Source organism: Diceros bicornis, chromosome 24 (genome assembly GCF_020826845.1).
Source record: "Diceros bicornis minor isolate mBicDic1 chromosome 24, mDicBic1.mat.cur, whole genome shotgun sequence".
Lineage (NCBI taxonomy): Eukaryota > Metazoa > Chordata > Mammalia > Perissodactyla > Rhinocerotidae > Diceros > Diceros bicornis.
This window is the reverse complement of record NC_080763.1, coordinates 10913762-10937854: the sequence shown is the minus strand read 5'-3', so window position 1 is coordinate 10937854 and position 24093 is coordinate 10913762. Positions and strand designations below refer to the sequence as shown.

Genomic DNA, 24093 nt, shown 5'->3' with positions numbered 1-24093 from the left:
TATTTTTATGAGTCTTGATACAGATCGTCAAATTATTCACAAACTATTAGGATTTACAAAGCTATTAGAAACGTATGAGGATGCCAATTTAATGATATACTTGCAAATATGTATTATTATGAAAAAAATGGGGGCAATAATTTATGGGATCATAATCTTACGTAGTAAACTTGATAAACTTTCTAATATTTCAAATTTGCTTATATTTTTCTTTTTGCCAAGAACAAAAGGAGCTCCTAAATTCTGTTTTTGGGTGTTGACGACACCCTCCACATGCGGCCTGTGCTGGCCATTGGAAGCCCCAGGACACCATTCTCTGGTGTGGGGCAGGAGGTGGTCATCGCAACAAGCACGAGTCCACCCGCTTGTGAACGGCGCTGCATGTGCACGGAGCCTTTCTGCATTCTCTCTTTTGGTCCTCACGGCAATCCTGCTCTCATTTTAACCATGAGAATTTTAAGGTTGTCTCCAGCCATTCAGGCTGAGGGAAACGAAGTTGGAAGAACTCGAGTCTTCCATTTCCCAGGGCAATGACGTTTCCACACCAGCAGGGTGGAGGAGAGCCCGGGCAGACAGGAGTGCTGAAGCAGATGTTCCATCGACGACCTAAATGTTGTATGAGACAACATGTGGACTGACGGGTCAGAGCACAGAACCCGGGCTCCAGAATCAGCCTGACCCAGAGATGAACTTTGTCTCCAGGGCTCACAGTCTACGGGACCCTCAGCAAGTTCCTTCCTTTCCACAAGGGTCTTCACAATGAAAGACTTCGCAAACAGCTGGGAGTGACTCTAACGCCTCACCTCGGCTCACTTCTAACTTCTTCAGGGGAGGCTGCTACATTTCAGCCTTACACATCGAATAGCATCTCATTTTAGAGGCCATGGCCTGCCAAACCAAGTACTCAAAAGTAATAATTTACCTTCTGTAATTTCTCATAGTAAATAACATTTTCTGTTCTTTATCGTTAGTTTTTCAGCAGCGAATGGGGATAGTCACTGAGGATTTTGACAGATGGACAGATGCACAGAGAGCAAATGCCATGCATACTGTGGAGTCAGATACCTTGCAAATCCGAGAGAAAGCATAAACTACAGCAAAACGAAAATTGTTTATGTCTATCTTAGTATGAGAAAAACTCACTTGATTCTTTTAAGTTGGTTCCCACCACTTCATTTATCATCTAGACTTACGGCAGGAGAAATTCCCTTTATCCTTTGCTTTGGAGACATGCACTGTAACACACAAATTTTAAGCCCCCAAGTCAGTTAGTAGCTCTCTGGTGAAGAAATAAAAATCACCTTGTGGTAACGACCGCCACCTTGTGGCCATATAAGAAACTGTCACTAGGAAAAACGGACCGTTCCGGCTGAACACTGTGGAAATCCCATGTGGCCACTAATATTTTGGAGTATTGTATAATTTAAATATTTTCCTGGAAAATTCCACATTGTCTATGCTATATTCATTGGGCTCTCAGTCTGTTCCAGGTCCATTGCTTGTTCTACTCTATCACAACACGATCTAACTAGGGGTGAGACCTCAGACTGCTTCTAAGGAGTCACAGGGATTTCCTTTCGTAGGTAAAGTCCTCTGGAGTTGGGTAGGAGACATTCTTTATTTGTTCATTAGAGTAACTTGACACAGCCACCGAAAGACCAGACTAGGTTCAGTAAGTGGCAGGCGACTGTCTGACTCAAAGGTTATCAGCCAGTTAAGATCATCTAACCTAACGTCACAGGAAACCATCTGCTCTTGGGCGCCGGCCCTGAGCAGACAGCTGAGCGGAGCCCTGCCCTGCCCTTTGATTCATGCTGTAAGCAGGAGGCTGGAGCGTGAAACCCAGGCGGGTGACCCGCACCATCCACCAGCCACGCCTTCTTCACATGGGTGTTCTTGAGCCTGAGCCGTCACGTCTCTGAGAAAAGAGCTGGATGAGGGCGGGGGAAGGGCTCTACGTAGGCAAAGTACCAAGTGCAGGAAATAGAGTTTCGGGGCTACTCCAGGGGCAGTGGAGGCCAGGCAGGACTGGAGCCCCAGAGAACACGGACCCCGGAGAGGGGGAGCAGAGAATCCGGAGCAAGGCGGCAGAGCGGCATGCGGTCCCGGAGCCACAGACCACGAGGGCAAGGAGCAAGGAGGATAGGAAGGGCTGTGGCCCAAGACGCCGTCAGCTGACTCCCCAGCTCCTTCCGATACACTTGGGCAGCATGTGAGTGCACGCTGTGCATCTTCCTTAATGCACCTGTCTCCCAGCTTCGACCCCTCCCTGCCCCACCCACTCTTCAGGCTGCATGTGTGTCCTCTCCAACACAGATCTGAACATAGGTGACTCCTAAACATATGCAAATGCTCAGCCTCACTCACAGTCAGAGAAATGAAAATTAGAACTTCAAAGATCCCAGTTTTTAAATCTCTCTGATTATCAAAATGAAAGACAGCATGCCATGCTGGGAGTATGAAGGAAACAGACCTTCTCACACATGGTTTGGAAGCATGAATTTAGAAATGCAGCAAGTGGTAAGAGCCTGGGCTCTGCAGTCACACTGCCTGGCATCAAAACCTCTGCCAGCTGGAAACTAAATTTCTTTGTGCCTCGGTTTCCCCATCTGTAAAACGGGAGTGATGCTAACAGGGTTACTGTAAGGATTAAATGAGATACTACATATAAAGCACTCAGAACAGTGCCTGGTATATAGGTGATAGTGTTAGCTCTCTGTAACCACTATGGAGGAGGAGGCCAACTGGACTCAGTCCAAATTGTACATGCAGATACCTCTGACCAAGCAATACCACCTCTAATAGTGTAGCATATAGAAATAATAGCACAAGTACACAAAGATAAAAGTAGAAGAGGACTCACTGCAACTTTGATTGAAATAAAATTCCAGGTACAACCTAAATATACAGCAATAGGAAACAAATTGTGTCATGGTCTTAAAATGGAATACTATGCAGCCATCAAAAATGGGGCAGCTAGGTGTATACAAATATGAAACAATCTCCAAGATATTTTATTACATTTTTCAAAAAAATAAGGTGTATGGGGATGTAACGTACAGCATGGTGACTATAGTTAATAATACTGTATTGCATATTTAAAAGTTGATAAGAGAGTAGATATTAAAAGTTCTCATAACACGAAAAAAAATTGTGTAAATACGTATGGTGACAGACGTTCACATTGTGATGATAATTTCACAATATATGTAAATATTAAATCATTATGTTGAATACCCGAAACTAATATAATGTTATATGTCAATTATACCCCAATAAAAAAATGTGTAAATTTTGCAAGATGCATTAGAGATATTTATTCCCTCAATAAAGCCATTTTGGATTTTTCTCCTAAAAAAAATATTAAGGTGTAGAATGGTGGGCAAAGTATACTACCATCTGTGTTTTAAAAAAATAAATGTGGATGCATATATGTGGAATGTGCATATGTTTTTATGTGCAAAAAATTCTCTGAAAGGCTACAGTTGGAACTAGCTTCTTTTAAAGAAAGGATACAGATATTTAGAGGACACATTATCTATTACAAAAAATTAGCTTTTATATAGTTAAAAAATGCAATCTGATAGGTCATTCCTCTGCTTAAATGTCTTCCATTTGTTCTTAGGACTAAAATCAAAGCTCCTTAACACAGCCTACAAGGCCCTTCTTGGCCTGGCCCCGGCCCGGCCCACTTCTGCAGCCTTGGTTCTCACAAGCCCCTCCTCCCCCTCCATCCTTCATGCAGGTGAGCTTTATTCACTCGTGCCCTCACTCACTGCTAGACTTGTGCATGTGCTGTTATCCTATCTGGCATATTCGCCTTCATTCTCTTTGCCTAACTACTTTTAATTCACCCTGCGGTCCCAGCTTAGCTGTTACTTGCCCTGGAAATGCACTGCAGCATCCCTGGACCAGGCGGGATGCCCCTATCCACTCTCCCAGAATGCCTTCTGACAATGAGAAGATTCTGAAATATCTGTGGCACACCCTCGTGGTGCCCTCTCAGGAGCCATCTTCCCTCTTCATTGACAACAGAGGCCCAGTTCTGAGCCCCATATGAAATGGGCAGCGGAGTACCCTGTGCCAGGGGATGAGTCAAGGTTGGTGGGAGCCAATCACGATAAACCAGCGTATCGTGGCTAGATATTTGCTCTCCCAGCCTCCTCTGCAGCTAAGGGTGAACAGCAACTCAAGTCTGGGAAAGATTTTTCTCCTCTGATAAAAGGAGAGAGCGGCCCACGAAGGCCTTTGCCCTGTCCTTCCTGCTTTGGAGGCTGTCATGTGAGGTGTGATGTTTAGGGCTGTGGCAAACAACTTGAGACCCCAAGGGGAAGAGATGTCCAATGTCAATGAGCAGTTAATCAAACCCTAACATTGCTACCGCCAGACTTCTCAAGAAAAACATTTGTACTAATGCACTAAACTCATCCTTTCTGTTTATTGTGTAAACCACTGTTGGTCGGGTACTCTGTTAACTGCAGCCAAAAGCATTCCTAATGGCACCCTGTCACAGGGTGGACAGACTCGACTCCCAGGATCAGTCCACAGAATCAAGCACAGAGTCCCTGACTGAGGCCAGGAGCAATGCCTGGGACATTACAAAGCACAGCGCCCTCTCTGGTCTGAACTCTTGCGCCCAGGTCAGAACCAGGCCAGCATTCAGGGGCCAAGCCAAGGCCAAAGTCACCCAGATAAGCAGCCCATGACACATACTCTGCTCTTGGACATCTGGAACCTTCACTCTGCGAGAGAAGACTTATGTATGAAGACCTTTCAGTCGTAGGACACACTGCCCTCAAAGTGACCCTTCTCCAGGACAGCAGGACAGGAAGCATTAGTTCACTGGCTTCAACTGTCTCCCAGAGGTCATCAGAAGTCCCTGGTCCCTTCACATGGCCCTACCATGGGAGCTCATCCCCCACGAGTTTCTGATACTCTACTTTACGAAACCTGCAGCATCTTATTGTCTCAACTGCTTAAGAAAGGAGGCTGTTGAGGCGGTGAATGCGAGTCATACTTACAGGAGTCTGAAAGCAGCAGAACAGCTGAGTGAGGAAGGGGTGACTGCGGGCCAAGGACAGGATCCTCTTCTCCGTCATCGTGCATTCCACGTCATCGTCCTGCAGGATCACGTCCTTCTTCAGCACCTTCACAGCATACAGGGCTCCTGTTTCTTTGATTCTTGCAAGCATCACCTACAAAGCAGGAGGGGGGGCGTGAGGGTGAGATCGCGTGCGCTTCCCAGGGTGTGGGCATGCATGGGGCAGAAAGGGGAGTAATGGCACATGGGAAATGTGAGCGTGTACACACACATGCACACACAAGCAACATACATGCACAATGAACATACACACAACACTCGCACGCATACAACACACAAACATACATGCACGCACACATGCACATACATGCACAAACAGGTGCGTGCACAAACAACATGCACACATACACGCACAAACAACATACATGCACAAACATGTGTGTGCACAAACAACATACATGCACAACCTGCATGCACATGCAAACAACCTACACACATGCACAAACAACCTACATGCACACAAACAACATACACATAATGGGCTTATTTTAACCCAAACAGTTAAAGCCAAGACTCACCTTCCCGAAGCTCCCCTTCCCCAACACTCGGATGAACTCAAAATTGTCGATACCAGGTCGGTTGGAAGAATTAACCCTGACGTCATTTCCTTCTTTGATGCTCTCCTTTCCCTGTCGTCTTAGAGTGGTTCTGGAAACAAGCTTCTGCAGAGAAGAGGAAGAATACATCAAGTCAGAAATCGCAGTGTGGGCACGAAGTGTTTATGGATGGAGAAGACCTTACTTGCAGCCTCAGTACCCAGTACAACGCCTGGGGAAAAGTTTGACATGCCGTCAGGTTCTGCCATCCAAAACTACCTCGGCACCAGCTCCTGATCTGTGCTTACTGTATTTGGGAAAGAATCATTTTAAAATATATCTAAGCCACCGAGTTTCAGTGTGTGTTCAAATGGGAGTGTACAGAAACACAAACGCCTGAGTTGGGTCCTGTGGGTTTCTTGGGTGGCTGTCTACGGGGTGGTCAGATTCCAAGAGCGCCACCTGGTGTCCACTTCCTACAAAGAGCGGTTTTCACTTTTGCTCAGAGTCGAGTACTACTCCATACTAGGACACAAATGAATGAAGCAACATTATTTCTACAGTATTTTAAATTATATAAGAGAAATAAAAATTAATATAAAAATTGGAACAATGAACAAAAGTATGAAGGATAAAATTTAAAATACCTATATAATCTCACCAGCCCCCTCAAAAAAATACAAAACCAATTATACATATACACACATGTCTTCACACTTAATTGATTTTTAAAAACATAATAAAATTGTTTCACAACACACATTTTTATTTAACATTTTGTCATGTGTATTTTCCATATCTTTAAATATCCTTCAGGAACAAGAGTTTTAAGTGCTGTCCAATATTCCATTTTATGGATACATCACAGTTTATTCACTAATTTCCCTGCTAGTGGAAATACAGGTTATCTCCCATTTTCCCCAGTATAACTAACACCACAGTGAATGCACTTCCATTCAAATCTTCAAAGCAGGGTGATTCAGAGTCTAGGCTCTTAAGCAGACAGCCTGGGTTCAAATCACAGCTGTGCAGCCCAACCTGGCGACCCTGGGCAAGTTCTCTACCCATCCTCTCTGTGCCTCAGTCCCCTCTTCTAACAAACGGGGCATTACAGCACCTGCCACATGAGTTATTATCAGGAGTAAATGAAAAAATGCACATAAAGCACTTAGAATGTGCCTGGCACCTTCAATAAACATGAGCTGTGTTGTCATCGTCGTCACCATCATCATCATCATCATCATCTTTTTTCTTAAGATAACTTTCCAGAAATGGAATTCTTTGGGCCAAAGTGTTAATTTTGAAGACTTCTGATACAGAGTCCACTTGCCTTCTAGACAGGTTGACCACGGGCACAATGAGAGTTCCAGTCTCAGCACACGGAACCAGAAGTCAGTGTGGCCTCAGTGGGCTCTCCAGCCCCAACCCACTGGCACGAGCCCTGTCACAGTGACAGTGCCACCAAAGGCAAGATGACTTGCAGACGTCCCCCTTGGGACATCGATAATACAAGCCACCACTAAGCAACAGATCAAAAGTCTAACATCCTGGAGCTTTTGACCTATTTAGCTAAAAAAAAGCTTATCTGGGGCACCTTCTAAGCAAAGTTTGCAATAAACAACCACGTAACAGCCTGAAACTACGAGGATTTTACCTACTCAACCCAATAAAACGGTGCTAGCAAGATATAAAAGGGATCACCTTAAAAATCCAATTGTTTCTCCTCCAGATTTCTGATCATAAATTTTCCAAAGACAGAAAAATTTTACCAGCTTGAATTTCACTTCCTCTACTTAAATACTTCCCCTGGTTGGGCTGGCACTGGCTAGAAAACTCTAAGCCAGTGTTTCTCAATCTTTTTTTTAACCCATTCTTCTCTTTTGATAAACTTAAGATTCTCCTTCTCTTTTTAATGTTGTACTGTCAAATAACAGTTAATTTTGGCTTTTCCACTATTAAATATCATAATATTAAAGATATGTGGTTCAGATGACAAATGACAAGTGGCACTGCCCATTCCTAGAGGTTGTGCCACATGCTCTATCTTACTCCCATCGTATCTGAGAAGCCCTTGTGCAGGCTGGAATCTTTTATCTATGCTCTTCAGACACAGCTGTCCTGTGCATTAGAAACCTCCCTCATGGTATCAGCATCCTGACTGTCTATCCACAAGACAGACAGACGTTGATGGACTCTGCCACAGCCTTCCTGAAATCAAGACATGAAATGTCAATCAAGTGTCTGATCTACCAGTCATCTTTTCAGTAAAAAGGAGACAGGCTGGTTAGTGCTGACATTTTCCGGATAACCAAGAATCTGACAACGACTGCATTTTCCTTCCTAAGCACCCAGAGACATTTAGCAGTTAAGTCTAGGATTTTCCTGAACCAGACATCAAGCTACACCTTTCAGAAATCACAGTCGTAGTCATGGCTCTTTCCCAGCTCTCAGCAGACCCTGGCCAGGAAGGCAGCAATAGGACACGGGCCTGGGAAGCCACTGCGGCTCTAATGGACGACACGACAGCAGGTGGCAGTCACTCACAGAGGTTGCAAGACAAAACATGTCCACGGCAAGTGACACCACTTCACCCACACCGGAGAGCCCAGAGGAAGGAACTCCTGTTGTCACTGAACTTGAGAGATAAATTCACAATCCATAAACAAAAACTGCAGAACTGCTGGATGCCAGGGCTGTGGAGAAGCTCAGAGATCTTCTAGTTCAACCCTTTCAGAGCGGGGGCAGCGGAGGCCCATAGTTACTTCTCAACTGCACTCCCGGGGCCCCAGCCAAGAGCAGAACCCAGGCCTCTGGATTCCAGGCTTTTCACCTGACCACACTGACAGGAAGCTGATATTTTTTTTAAAAAGATCCTTCTTCTGCTTCTTGCTATATCTGTATGCTCATTATGTCTTGTCATATAATTGTAAACGGAATCTTATTTGTGAAACAAAATGCGTTTTAAAAATGCAATAAATCTGGGGGCCGGCCTGGTTGGTATAGTGGTTAAGTTCACGGGCTCCACTTTGGCGGCCTGGGATTTGCAGGTTCAGATCCCGGGTGCGGACCTAGGCACCGCTTATCAAGCCATGCTGTGGCAGGCATCCCACACATAAAGTGGAGGAAGATGGGCACGGATGTTAGCTCAGGGCCAATATTCCTCAGCAAAAAGTGGAGGATTGGTAACAGATATTAGTTCACGTCTAATCTTCCTCACCAAAAAAAAAAAAAAAAACAATGCAATAAATCTGTTTATTATGTTGGCTGAGATCAAGAACTTTGAGTATGCCACATGCGCTCATTCGGGCTGACCACATCTGAACAACTTCTAAATGACAATACTTGAAAAAAGCAAAGTCTCACCGAGGTTGGAGAAATATTTCCGGGTTGGAGGCCCATCCCAGCCAGAGTCTTGGCGAGCTCTGCCGCGTTCACCCCACAGTTAGGAGCCACGTTCGCCTGGCATCTGATGTGCACATTCATTTTACAGACTGGATGGGAGAGGAGAGGAGTCAAGTCAACATGTGCTGCGAAAGAGAACTTTAATAACCTGGAAGATTATGACAGAGGAATCGAACAGGCTGAACAAGCCATCTTCTCATAAAATTTAACTTACACTCGTGACAATCTCTGACATTTTATCTATTTCTGTTTTGTGCAGAAGCAGAAACCCTGGCAGACCCAAGAATAATAAATTTCAACTACATTTTTTTCTCCGTGACTTGATGAAAGACATTCCTCTCAATCATCTGTAACGGCTCCTGCCAATTTAATAGCATGATTCAACATAGAGATCAAAATGCTCATCGCAGCGACAGTCCACAGTCAGTGGAATAACAAGGAATGGCGCCAAGGGACTTCATGCTTTTCCTTCGCTCTCTCAATAAAAGGCGGCAGCCTAAATGCTACATAGAGACTGATGCTCAAACAGGATGGAAACAGTGTTTCTGGGAGCACAGCCTCTAAGTGAAGCTTTCCTTCTGAGTATTGTTGTGGTTGGGCAGCCCTCGCAGCACGGAGCACAGCATCCTGTGGGGCTGTGGTTCTTGGTGCAGCCTGTGGTTCTAACCGCTTCACGGGGGGAAAAAAAGCAACCTTTTTAAAGGTCAAAGTAAATGGCAGTTGGAAGAGGAGAGTGAAGCAAGCACAGCGTCTGGTGCACAAGAAGCTGACCTGGGACGATGTAGGACCTGAGGTTTAATCAGCAGTGAGCAAGTTCTGATACACTTTCCTTACACCGGCCTTGCTGACGGGAGGCAGAACTGAAGCAGCAAGCAACGAATTCCTGTTTGTGGAGTATCAATCCGTCTTTGGAAGCATGCACAGATCCACGTTTCATGGGGCCTGAATTTACGTAATGTAGGGTGCCCTCTTTAAGACAAAGAATACCCAATCAAGTGGAGAACTCTGGAAGGTGGCCTTGCAAGGGAGGGGCCCTTGGCTTAAGCTTCATTGCTTCATGGGAAATTCACCTCTCTCAGGAAAGCTGGTATGGAGATACATAAGCCTACTTTGAAAATGGCCTTTCAAAACCACCAAGTGACATAAAAGCAAAAATGATAGGAGCCAGATCATTGCAGACGTGCTACCTTGGGGGCCGCCAGGGATAAGAACAATGCAGATGACCCCCACGCATGGCTCTGCATGTCAGCAACGACTCTACAAGAGCAGAAATGATTTTCAGGCTGGAAACGCACCCCCAGCGAGACCATCAGCTTATGATCAAGCAGCTGAACCAAAGCTGTACATGAAGTGGCTGTCGTTTTGGTTATACGAAAAAAGAATGATTAAGTGGTGCTCGAGACAGATAAAAGAATTTGCCTTCTTAAAAACAAGGGACTGTCCCTTTTTGTTGACAGAAGCAGACTTGGCGAGTCCAGGCTGTCAATGAAAGCTGTCCAGTTGCACTGACAGCAACCCTGCCTCCCCCCGGTGACTCAGGATATGTCTAAAGCTTCAGGATGAAATTTCCATGTATTCCAACAGGAACAGTGTACCCCATGACTAACCCCAGCCAGAATGTTACAGCAACGCTCAGCGGGAGGTGACTCAAGGCCCAGAACTCCCCAATCCCTAAGAGGACAAGGGATCGGCAATCACCGCCAGACCCTTTGCTGTGGCAAAAGCTCCAAACTGGGGCTCCACTGGGCACAGTTAGTGAAGGACAAGGCCACGGCCAAAGCCTAAGTGTCCTTCACCCCACCGACCCCTCCGACCTCTATCACAGTACCCCTCGAGAAGACCAGGGCAGCTTGAGTTACACTTTCACAACTCAGTTCCTGCTTATTTCTGGTGAGGTCATCAGACTCTCCCTCCTGCCAGTTCTTACTCATAACTCAAGCTTCTCTTTTGGCCATCTCACCTCCTACCATCCTCCCTATCTGACCAAGATCCCATTTTTTCCTCTTTCAAATACCTATTAAAATACACAGTGACTAGTCTGTACTCAGCACTAAATAGATGATGGCCAGCTAGCTACAACACTGAATTTAACAACTGACTTGATATTCTACGGTTCGGAAATCTGTGGATCAGATGTAGCTCCCTTTACATGCCTGACAAGGGACACATAAATACAGAACCACTAAGATGTTAATTTACAAAGGATCTGAAACCATCAGTCCAAGGTCAGATCCTGAACCTATAGAATTCCGAAAGCTCGCGGCATGCTGTTCTCATGAAGAAGTGGGTGCCTGGCACCCCAGCATCTCACTTTTACACTGAAGTCCTTGTCGCATTATCCCCCAGAGCAGGGAGCCACAGTGATCGCAGAATGTCGGCACTTTGTAGTTGTGGATGCTGAACTTGTGTGGGATATTGATTCCGAACCTCTGTTCAGCAATCTGTGAAAAAGGAACAGGAGGGCAAGAGCTAAAAATCACACCAACATCTTTTGTAAAAACCATAATAGGAGCCCACCAAATGCAGTGTTACTACAACACCTGAGCTGGGTATATTATTTCACCGCTCAGCCACGATTAATTCCTCAGGCCTTACTTGGCAGACCAAGCACACCTTCTAAGGAACAAGACTGGACAGAACCATGTGGTGTGCATTAGATTGTTCACCATTTGGGGAGATAAATAGAAATTAAAATTTTCATTTCATCTTTTATATTCAAGCTGTATTTCTCTCCCTGCCAATGCCCTCACATCTATATCTATTTCCTAGAACCTTTTAACTTCAGGATTAAACAAGTCTTTTATAGACCACATATACTTGCTATCGTAAGTTCTTCCAGAAATTGTGTCACGGGGGGTGTGGGCAGAGGAGAAGGTGGCAACCAGAGAGCCTGGAACCACAGAAGGAATCCATTCCAAAGTGGCATTCAAGCGGCTATCTTGTTCTGCCCTGCCAGCCTTTGTCTGGCATTTGCATTCCGATATCTGAGTGCAGAGGTTCTGTTTAATCTCACATACAACTGCTTCTTGACCTTTTGGCTAAGATCAAGTGTGATCTCACATACTGTTTCCAGCAAATAACTAGACTAAGTATATGCTCTACAGTCGACGTCACAATTTGAAGCAATAACAACAGATCCACAAGCGACAAGGAGTGTGGCAATTATTACTCCTCTTGAAACTTTTCTGGCCTCTTTTTCATAAAAGAAAGAACACAAACCTCTGTGTGTGCCCTTCAGCAATCTTGTATGTGCCCTGTAAAGAACCACTGAGGTCCAGAGTCAGACTTTGCAATGCATCTGTAAACCCACTGCTAACTGTAAGCTGTACCCCATCTGCTTTCCGCCCCCACAACTCAAATGCAAGCCCACTCCAGCTGGAGGCAAGGCAAGTGGCAGGAGCAAAGCTCAAGTATTTGTGTACAGACGTCCTCCCTGCAGGAGGCCAACAGCCACCTTAGTTAGAAAGTGCAATTTGCAGTTAACAACACACATAGCATCAATTCTATCTTGTTTAACTCTCACAAAACTGCGTGAGAGAAGTATGGATCTCATCTTAAGATTGAGGCTGAGAGAGAAGCTAGCCAGCGGAGGCTGGATTCTCCACTCAAATCCCGGTCGTGGGACACCAAACTCAGGGATCTTTTCATTCCTCCAAAGCTCTCTCCAAATTGGTAGAACTGGTCCCTGCTCATACCCAGCTGATCACTTATGGGCTCATCTCAAGGACGGTCATGCTACACAAGTACAGAAGCACAAACGCCATAACATAAAATGGAGAGAAGTTTCAATTCTGATACCACCATTGGCTTCAAGGAGTGTGGAGGGAAGTGGGAAGGGAAGGGAGGGAGAAAAGAAAGAGGCAGAGAGAGAGAGAGAGAGAGCACCGCATGTGCATGAGCTCATGCAGGTACTTAATGAGCAAACTGCTATCCTCTTACCTCCACTTTGTTATTATTGTTTTGGCAAGTGCAGGCTGTAACAATCAGATGATGGCAGCGCTTGTGGACGACACAGGTGCACACTAGGAAATTAAATCCACGATTACACATTTATCTGAGGCTCATGGTCTAGCCAGGTACAGTAGTCAACAAGGCTGCAGCAAGCCGAGGTGCTTGATTCAGACGTCTGGCCTGCATGATGGCAGCCAGCACTCCCATCCTTCCTGTGTTCTTCACTTTATCCCAAAGCCGGCCTTTTGCTCATGCTCAACCTGAGCTTAATTCAACCTTCCTGGCTTTAACCCTTCCCGCATCCACCTCCAGAGGAATGTTCTCACAGTATGACTCTGGTCACCTCAGCCCATGATCTAAACCTTCAGTGGCATCTCACTGCCAATCAACAGAGTTCACATTTTCCAGCCAGGTTTCAGGTCCTCCAGAGGCTTCCCCAAGCTCACCTGTTAGCTTTCTTCTGTGGGAGCTCTTTGTTCCAGTGAAAACTAGACCAGTTGCTCTACCTAGAGCAAGTCTTCACCCTCCCCTGTACACTGTCCATGTCCTTCTCAATCCCTAGGATATCTTCCTTTCCTATGGCTCGACTAAATAGCCAGCCCCGGTGGTCAAGTGGTTAAGATTCGGCGCTCTCACCACCGCAGCCCGCATTTGTTTCCCAGTCGGGGAACCACACCACCCATCTGTCGGTTGTCATACTGTGGCAGCTGTGTGTTGCTGTGATGCTGAAAGCTATGCCAGTGGTACACAGGGTCACCCATGGTGGACAGGTTTCAGTGGAGCTTCCAGACTAAGACAGACTAGGAAGAAGGACCTGGCCACCCACTTCTGAAAAAATTGTTCCTGAGAACTCTAGAAATAGCAGCAGAGCATCATCTGATATAGCACCGGAAGGTGAGAGGATGGCACAAAAAGATCGGACAGGGTTCAGCTGTGTTGAACACAGGGGTCAATAGAAGTCAGAATTGACTTGGTGGCACTAACAAACTAAATCTTAAGTTTGTAACAAGACACAACTATAAAAAAAAATCTCTTCCATTAAAAACACTACCTCTGACTCCCCTTTCTAGACTGAAATCATCTTTCCCTCCTTTAATCTCTTCCTACAACCCTTAGCCTGCCCGTCTCATTTCAAATCTTCCATACATAGCCTCTAATGTCCTCAGGATTCCCAGGCAGCATAATGACTTGAATAAAGTTGGCATTCATTAAATATTTGCAGAATGACTCAATCGTTTGAATATTTAGAACTTTCTGAATAACATTTTTTTTCCTTTTCATGTAGATAACTGACAGTGCAGATGGAGTCCAGTTTGCCATTAAAGGATAAACATGTGTAACGAAGCAGTATGAAAATATACACCATTTTTAAGATCCTTCAAGACATGTGGAAGTTTTTATGATTAAATACATAAAGACACATGACATGTCAGAAAATACCACTATACTTTAAAACAAATCTCGCTTTCGTCAGATTGATTTCTCAGGAGAACCAAATTGAAAGTTCCCAGAGAACTGGTCTTTTTACTATGAGAGGATCTCAAAACCGTCCTTCACACAGAAAAACTTTATATTTTGAGGCATTTGGGTTTTTTTCAGTTAGCTGGGCTAGAGGTTTATCAATTTTATTGATCTTTGCAAAGAACCAGTTTTTGATTTAGTGGATTTTCTCAATTGTTTTCCTTATTTCAATTTTACTGATTTCTGCTCTAATTGTACTATTTCTTTTCTTCTGCTCACTTTAAGCTTAAGTTTCTCTCCTTTTTCTAGTTTACTAAGATGAGAACTTAGAATTTTGATTTTAAATCTTTCTTTTTTCTAAGATAGGCACTTAATGCTACAAATTTCCCTCTCAGTACTGCTTTTGTTGAATCCCACAAATCTTGATAAAATGTATTTTCATTTTCATTTGGTTCAAAATATTTTTTTTTTCCTCTTGAGTCTTCTTTTGCCTATGTGCTGTTTAGAATGTGTTGTTTAATCTCCAAATATTTTGGGGCTTTCCAACTATCTTTCTGTTATTCATTTGTAGTTTAATTCCATTGTGGTCCAAAAAGATACTTATGATGTCTATTCTTTTAAATTTGTTAAGGTTTGTTTTATGGGCCAGAATGTGGTCTATGTTCATAAATGTTCCTTGTGAGCTGGAGAAGAATGTGTACTCTACTGTTGTTAGATGGAATATTCTATAAATGTCAATTTGATCAAGTTGTGATATCCTTACAAATTTTTCTGCCTGCTGGACCTATCAGTTACCGAGATATTGAAGTCTCCAACTATAACAGTGGATTCGTTTGCATGTCCTTTTAGTTCTATATGTTATGGCCTCATGTATTTTGATGCCCTGTTATGCATACATGTTAAGGATTGTTATGTCTTCTTGAAGATTTGACCCCTTTATTATTACATAATGCTTCTCCTTATGCTGATAATTTTCCTTGTTCTGAAGTCTGCTTTGTCTATTTGCTTTTGATGAGTATTAGTATAGTATACCTTTCTCCAATCAGGTATTTGGTTTTATATTTCTTAGCAAGATGTAAACAAATTGGTGTCTTCATGTCTCCTGATCAATGTTCTTTCCTGCTCTTTTTACAGCAGGTGACCCACTGAAAATCAGCCCATCAAATATCCTGGCACTATGCATAAGAGAGACCAGAGCTGACTGCAGGGCCTATCCTTGTGCTGGAGAGGTCCAGGTCAAAAGGTGACATCAGTTCTGACCTGTGAACTATGTTCTCATTTGGGGCTGAGATTAATAGCATAAAGTCAATTATTGTTGCATTGATTATATATTCTATTTCTTCTAAGTTTGAGAATTCAATTCATACATATTAAAGTTAAAATTACATCCAAGAGTATGTCTTATTTCATTCTTCTACGGGAAATAATGTTTTACCTCACCTCCTCCAGAAGAGAAGGCAGGATTTCCTAGACTGGTACTCTACAATATGTAGTGCTATTTTAGCAATCATCTGTAGAGTGTAGATCAAGAAGACAGGTACCATATGTACAAACTGTGTGATAATGCTCAAGCCAACAACAGGGATGCCCAAATAAAAAACAAGCCCAATCCAGTCTGGCTAAATCTGAGTAAGAAGTCTTCTTTCACTCTTCCCATTTTTATTTCATTCCAATTCTGCCAGAACACTAGTAAATTGGGTTTATCTCAGAATTGTAAAAATCAAAATAACTTTAATGCCTAATAACTTATAAGATCATTAATAGCTTAACTTTGAACATTTTCACATGTTTTTTAAATCAGAAAATCTAAAGAGCAACTTGGATGATAGCTTCTATTTCTAATGTAGGTAAAGAGAAAACAGCATTGTGCGACTTCTCACCCCTACTGACAATGGGATTGTAAAAAAACAAAAATTTATCTTCAAGATTCAAGGGTACTGCTCACAAAATGGCATTACCTTTTAGTACTCTCATGTTATTGCAGAGATAAAACTTTAAACAACTAAACTTTTTTAGGCATCCTGGCTTTAGGAATAAAAACATCCCCTCTATGTTGTCTAAAAAAAAAAATAGCCAAATTTAACCAAAACTAAAGAGCTGTAATTCTATGGGAGTCTCATTTGACCTCCAGAGTTATTTATCACAATATTAACGGAAGGTATCCTGTTTCCTCTTGGTATAATCACTTTTTAACATAGAAACAAGATTAAACATGGTTTTAAAAATGTTTTCTTACCTTGGCATTGATAACCCTGTTTCCCAAATACTCCCCTGTTCAAAACAATAGAGAAAAAAGTGACCATCAGTCAAATATTTCAGCAACAATGTTCCTCTAATTACAGTACTTAAGGAAAACAAATTTCATCCTCTGGTCCTTTATGAAAAAAAAAATTCAGAGAAGAGGCAAAGATGATGTGCTTTTTGAGCCCTTGTTTGTTACCACAGGACACAGAGGACATCATCTGATGGATTAGAATGCTCCAGATGACATAAACAGGTGGGAATCAGCGATTCTCGTTCCACACGCCTCTGTGGCAATGCCCCAAGTCCTCAATGAAAATGAACCCTCATCCATCCGTGTGACTGGGCCTCAGCCTGAGGCGTCCCTCCACCACCTTCTTTAGCATTCTCTCTCGCATACACGTGAAGATGTGCAGAGGGTGAATAAACAGATACAGATGTAAACAGATGAGTCCACTGCAGCTGCCTGAACTGAGACACCCTCCCTCTTCCCTGTGCTCGCATCACCTCGGGTCCACGGGAGAGGAGAAGCGCGGCCACAATATGCCCATCATGCCCACATCTCTGTCTCTCCCTAATACAGGCTCTGGGTATGGTGATATTATTCTCTTTCTCATTAACAAAGACCACATTTTACTAAGCCTGTAGGATGTGCCAGGCACTGAGCCAACCAGCTGACACGTACCATTTCATGCAATCCTTACAAAAACCAGGTGTGGTAGCACACATAATAGGATGGCTAAGAGCGTAGACCCTGAAGCCAGTGGCCCGGGTGTGATTTGGGGCAAGTTGTTAACGTCTTTGAGCCATAGTTTCCTCATCTATAAAAAGGAATAATAATAACAGTGCCTACTTTATAGGGTTATTATGAAGATAAAAAGAGCTGATAATATTAAATACTTAGAATAGTGCCTGGTACTTTAAGTTCTATGTAAAAGTTTGTTATATAAATAAAATAGAATTATTGTCTCTATTTTGCAAATGAGGAGGCACTGATGGGTTATATACCTAGGTTCACACACCTAGTAGGTGATGAGATTCAATGCCACAGTCCATACTCTTAACCATATGTATGTAACACATATATCAATATTTTAAATATGTGTCTCTGTGTATGTCACAAGGCTGGTGGGGTGAGAGTTAATGTTTCCTTGGTGGAAAAAATTTAGTGAAATTATCAAATAAGTTTCCATTAAGAACGCTAGGTGAAGTCACAGGTTGTCACCACAAATGCCCATAGGTCACATAAAGGAGGGAAGCAGAATAGTGTGACATGAAGTAAACAGCAATGGACAGGGACCCTTCAGGTCAGGCAAACCACAGGGAGAGGTGGACTACGACTAGCTAGAGAGCGCAGACGGCTGCAAAGAAGGAAAACGGGCGCAAAGATCCCACAGCTTCTGATCTTTTCAATAGAAAATGCAATAGGAAATTTTTCCTAAAGACTACAGCTGTTATGGTACATTTGTAGACTCATATCAACAGTCAGTTTTAGGCCTTTGGTTTAGACAAGACTCTATTCTTTTTTTTTTTTTTTTTGGTGAGGAAGATCAGCCCTGAGCTAACATTCATGCCAATCCTCCTCTTTTTGCTGAGGAAGAGTGGCCCTGGGCTAACATCTGTGCCCATCTTCCTCCACTTTATATGGGATGCCACCACAGCATGGCTTGACAAGTGGTGCATTGGTGCGCGCCCGGGATCTGGACCTGGGACGCCAGCAGCGAAGCGCGCGTACTTAACCGCTAGGCCATGGGGCCGGCCCCGACAAGACTCTATTCTTGATTGAAAATGCCAGAATCAGTAACCAACCCTGGATTCTGACTGCTAACAGGTATAAAATCCAAAATCATCACTAAATACAAAGTAATTGATCAATATTCAGAAATTACTCTGAACCAAGTGCTTCAGCCTGCACTAAACAAAATGACTAAAGTTTGCAACGAAAATGTAGATCTCCTTTCACGCTGCAGATACTAAACCCTGTTTTCTCCTTTTGAGACGGGTGTGTATGTGTGTATGTTCCTGTGTGCGTGAGGGGGTATTTCTTCTCTTTCCAAATAAATATGTTTAATGTTGCCTCTGATTCGAGATAACTATTACCTAAATTTATTTTACATTATAGATTTGCCACTGAGACTTAAGCTTGAGTCACATGTATAGTAAGATATTGCCCTAATTCATCTAGAATTTCTTAACTGCCAATTATCTTAATTCCTCGATGCCAGGGATTATAGCATATGATCACTGAGAACTACTACCTTCAGCTACATACCATAAGGCCGAAGACTACTGGGTGCTTAGTTTACTTACAACAATTAATATCAGAACTCTTCATGGGATTCATGCCCTCTTAATGCACTAGTGTTGATATTTCTCTCTTCCTCAGGAGCAGATTATTCATTGATTAACCTCTTTCTCTGAGTAGTGCTTTTTGACCAGTTCATGATTCATTAGCACCTTTACCAAAATGTTTGGGAAAAGAAACACCATCTAAAACTTAGATCTTAAATTCTTTAAATTTTTATTTATTGGGGATTTAAATTGCTGGGTCAACATATTAGAATAAGTGGCAAAAATCACATCCTAAAACAATTCTTAATAATCATGTTCTCTCCTGAAATCACACCCAACCAGAGGAAGCCTCCATTAGAAAGAAGGTCTTAGGAGGAGAGAAGCCAGGAAGCTCTTACCAGATAAACTCCCTGCAGTGAGAGCAGTAGGTGGGCTGCCTCAGGTATGTGGCCATAAACTTGTGCCCATTGATCTGGTGGACTCGCCTTCGCATAGCTCTTTGGCGCTTCCTGGTAAAATGTTTGAAGATCCGGTCTCTCTGGAGAGTAGCTGTATATTGAAAGAAGGGAAAAAAGAACAACGCGTAATGAATCTACCTGCACCTAGCGTATGAGAAAGTTTGATAGTTCAAATACTCCCCAAATTATTTTTTCTTTTTTCAAAATGAAAAATACCCCAGAAAATCATCATGCTTTCCTAGTGAGTTCAGGACTCTTAATTTTTAGGGTTAGACCTATGTGAACCCTGGGATTCCCACTGCCTGGTTGTAACTGGCTGTCGTGGGCCAGTGTCCCCAGCACAGACCATTGGTTTCCCAGGGTTCTGATGCTCCAGTCTGTGACATCAGCATGGCTTCCTAGCCCCTGTCTAGCTGTCCGGGACCTCAGGTCTGTCTATTGGCTATAACTGCTGGCTGGTGAAACAGAGTTTCTCGTCATTTCCCTTTCATTCCGGCATCCTCCCAAACTGAACGAGGGAACTGCCCTACACAGACAGTGAGAGCGCTGCCCCACAGCATCAGGCCCAGCACCACCTCCATTAACCGGAACAGGTAGAAATTAACCTGGAATAGGAGCAAAGTTCCTTTTCTAACCTCACCTTTTTAAAACAGTGGCTCCTAAGAAGACTCTGAAAACTGTGTACCATCTAAAGACAGTAAATGATGTTTTCCACATAATTATACTAGAACTTTTCTAGTGTATGCACAGTCTTGTGATTAATAAAGTTTACTTCTTCAATAATGCTTTTAAATTAATAACTTATGCAAAAGAAATTTAAGGAATCATGTAAGAATAATTTGCTAATAAATTTTAAAATCTGGAAGAAATGGAAGAAGTCCATGAAAATACAAATGACCAAAATTAATTGAAGAACAGCTACATAAACCAAATAGACTAAATTTTTGGAAGAAATCAAGAAAGTTTTCTAAGGATTACCTCTCAAAAACCATCCATACTCAGATGGTTTCATGGGTGAATTATTTTAAGCCTTCAAGGACAAGATAATGTTAGTGTTTAAACCTGTTCCAGAATAGAAAAAGACAAAAAGCACTTATTTTTTAAAGGAAACTATGAGATACAATCCTAGGACTAAAAGATATAACTGATATATCCTAACATATAACAGAAAAAAGAAATCAGAGGTTAGTAATCATGTTTTATGTCATGGACCCCTTAGACAGTCTAGTGAAGCCTAAGGATCCCTTCTCAGAATAAAGCTTTATAATCTAAAAAAATAAAATATGTAAGATTACAAAGGAAATCACGTCTCAAAATATGTTTGAAGTGAGATAGAATAACATATGTGTTTCTTCTATAAGTTAATTAAATACTTAGTGGTAGACCTAGTCATTATAATAATTTTGAAGTAGTGATGAGGGTAAGTTGCATTGCAAAATATCTGTGAAAACTGTAACATAACATGAAAATATCTGTGATTTCTATTGTGCCAACGTCATAAGTACTGCTAATACTACTGTGGTTTGTTTGTAAATGGAAGAAAATGCTACATTTATATTATAAGTTAATGAAAATAAAGATGAAAAGTTTTTTTTCTCTCATCAAGTTTCTGGACCATCTAAATTCTAATTATGGGCCCCAGGAAAAGTACCCCTCTGCATATATATCAAGTTCACTCATAAATATTGATGTAGGGCTCTTCATTATTGAAGTTTGTGTAGTTACAAAGTGAATAGGAAAGCAATGTTAGAAAATATTAGTGAATATTTTCATGTTATGGGGTCTTTGCTTTCCTATTCTTTTCCAATTAGTCCCCAACACAAATATTTCTTTCCACTGAATAAAAGCATCTTTCCCTGCCCATCACATTGGCTTCTCAGTTTCTTGGATATAGTAACGTAGGTGCTGAATGTTTTAACATGCAATTTAAACTGACTGCAAAGTAAAACTGAAAATCTTGTAAAAGTTGAAGAATTTCTATGCAGTCTATGAAAAATGATGTTTGACAATGGCTAGATTCACGCGCAAAGCCAATGCCAGATAAGGCTCTGGCAGAGTTAGATCAGTTAACAACTGAACAAAAGAAATTTGATAAAATGACATGACTGTCATTTTAAGAGAGAATAATTTGAATATCAACATATTAGGCCCTCGAGAAAATGATGAAGCCTCAAACACTTGTTAAAAATATCCTATTTAAAACTGTACTATAAAAATAAAAAATAAAATAGGTAGTATTTTGCTATAATAAAATTGTCTGAAAAATTATTTTGTTCTAAAAATTAGTGCCTAGAGCAAAATAGCAAAATTTGTTTTAATATAAAAAAGATTTTCATAATTCTAGTTTCCTTTTTCAAACTCCTTCTCTCACTTTTTAACTATTAAAAAAATTTAGTCCTCATTTTGAAGGATTCATTTTACACAGACTTTTCCCAGTAGCAAATACATCCAGACAACCAGGAACTTCTATACTATCAAGCATTATCTTAAAAGAAAAACCCACTGTGACCAAGTGAGAATTTTCCCAGAAGCATAACAATGGGTATATTATTAGAAAATCTATTATTATATCTTATTCTATTAATAAGTAAAAGGAAATAAGTATGATCATTTCAATAGATGTTGAAAAGGCACTTGATAAAATTTAACTTGTAATCCAACAACAAACTTTTTGAAAAGTAAGACTAGAATATTGTCTCCTTAATACGACTAAAACATGATGTTCACAGGTAAAAAGCATCAAACTGAATGGTAAGTGAAAAAAAAATTCCCATGAAAGTCAAAAACAAATAAGACCAATTATCACCATTAGTATTTAATATTACTCTGATAGTACTTGCCACAGCTGTTAGAAATAAAAACAAAATAAAAGATAAACCTATTGAAAAAGGAGGTAAAGATACCATTATTTGGAGTAGTTTGATACATGACTAGCAAACTCAGGAGAATTCAGCCTAATCTATTAACAGAGTTCAGTAAGATGGACAGTAATAAATCACTAAAAGTCAACAGATCTTTAGTATATCAGAAGAATCAATTAGAACATACAAAAAAACATTCCCTTCATACAGCTACAAAAACCAAATTATCTAGGAATAATTTATCAGAAGAAGTGCAAGATTTATAGGAAGAAAACTATAAAACCCAACTGAATAATATGAAAAGATACGTAAAAATGAAACTCTTAGATAGGAAGACTCAATAGTATAATGTTGTCATTTCTTTCTAAACTAACCTCTAAATTCAACAGAGTCCCAATCAACATTCCCAAAAGATGTTTTTAAACTTGAAAACTTTTTTCAAAGTTTATTTGATATCATAAATATTTAAAAACTGTCCAGAGGCCGGCCCTGTGGTGTAGCGGTTAAGTGCGCACGCTCCACTGCTGGCAGCGGGTTCGGATCCCGGGCGCACACTGAGGCACTGCTTGTCAAGCCATGCTGTGGTGGCATCCCATATAAAGTGGAGGAAGATGGGCACAGATGTTAGCCCAGGGCCAGTCTTCCTCAGCAAAAAGAGGAGGATTGGCATGGATGTTAGCTCTGGGCTGATCTTCCTCACAAAAAAAGAAAAAAAAAAATACTGTCCAAAAATTTCAATGACAGAGGACTTGCCCTACATGTTAAAACATATTCTAAAGTCACAATAATTGAAACAGTGTGCTACCACTTCAAGAAGTCAAAAACTAGAAATCAGTTTAGCTGAAAGAGAATATGGTTCAAACCACGGGGAAAAGATGGATTATTCAATAAATGGTGCTTAGACAACTAGATAGCCTTTTGGAAAATATCTTTATCTCACTCCTTACACCAAAACAATCTCAGATAAATGTTAAGGAGGAAATTACAAAAGATAAGAAAACAAAGAAAAAAAATACACTCCTGTGATGGGATAAGGATAACAAAACTCTAAAACCATAAAATATTCACAGATTTGCAACTTAAGAAGTTTAAAGTTCTACTTGGCAAAAGACACAAAACAAAGTTGAAAGAAACAAAGTGGGGAGAAAAGGATTTGCAACACATGACGAAGCGTCACTATTTATATGTAGAAATCAATAAGAAAAAAGGATGAACAATCTGGTAAAGATGGGGCAGAGGATGTGAATAGGCAACTCATAAAACTATAAACGCAGACAGACAACAAACATGCCAAGATGTTCAAGATGGATACGCAAGAACCAGGAGGTAAATGACATTCTACTTCTCAAATCGGCAAATACTTATAAGGATTGCTAACACGCCCGTTCTTACAAGGGTGTGGGGCAATGGGCGCCTCCATCCTCTGCTGGTAAGAGAATAAACTGGGCTCCGGTCCCGGCGCCTCTGGCTGTGTTTATCCTGCTAAGCCTCGGTGTTCCCATCTGTAAGCCAGGTAGTGCCTTCCTCACGGGATTTTTCCAAGGACTGAATGAGGTAATGCATTCAAAGTGTTTAGCACAGAGCTAGCCACATGGTAACATTCAACACGCGTAGCTATTTCAAGAATAATTTTTTTTTGGAGACCAATTTGATAATACCCGTCAAAGTTTTAAATATGCATTTCCTTTCATTCAGCAATTCAACTTCCAGGATTTTTTTCTATAAAAATACCAGAAAGCAAGAATATACGCTATATAGATACCAGTTGCTACGTTCTTTTTGACAGTAAA

General features: G+C 41.7%; 1 protein-coding gene across 1 annotated transcript in view; it reads right to left on the bottom strand.

Annotated features, from left to right (window-relative positions):
* Nucleotides 1-24093, bottom strand: part of PRKCH (protein kinase C eta) — a 220847-nt gene that overhangs the window by 87089 nt on the left and 109665 nt on the right. The window contains exons 3-9 of the mRNA XM_058567069.1: nt 19383-19533; nt 16688-16722; nt 12979-13061; nt 11351-11480; nt 9001-9128; nt 5620-5763; nt 5022-5195 (exon numbers count right to left, since the gene is read on the bottom strand). Coding sequence (XP_058423052.1) covers nt 5022-5195; nt 5620-5763; nt 9001-9128; nt 11351-11480; nt 12979-13061; nt 16688-16722; nt 19383-19533 — 845 coding nt within the window. The remainder of the gene's footprint in view (nt 1-5021; nt 5196-5619; nt 5764-9000; nt 9129-11350; nt 11481-12978; nt 13062-16687; nt 16723-19382; nt 19534-24093) is intronic.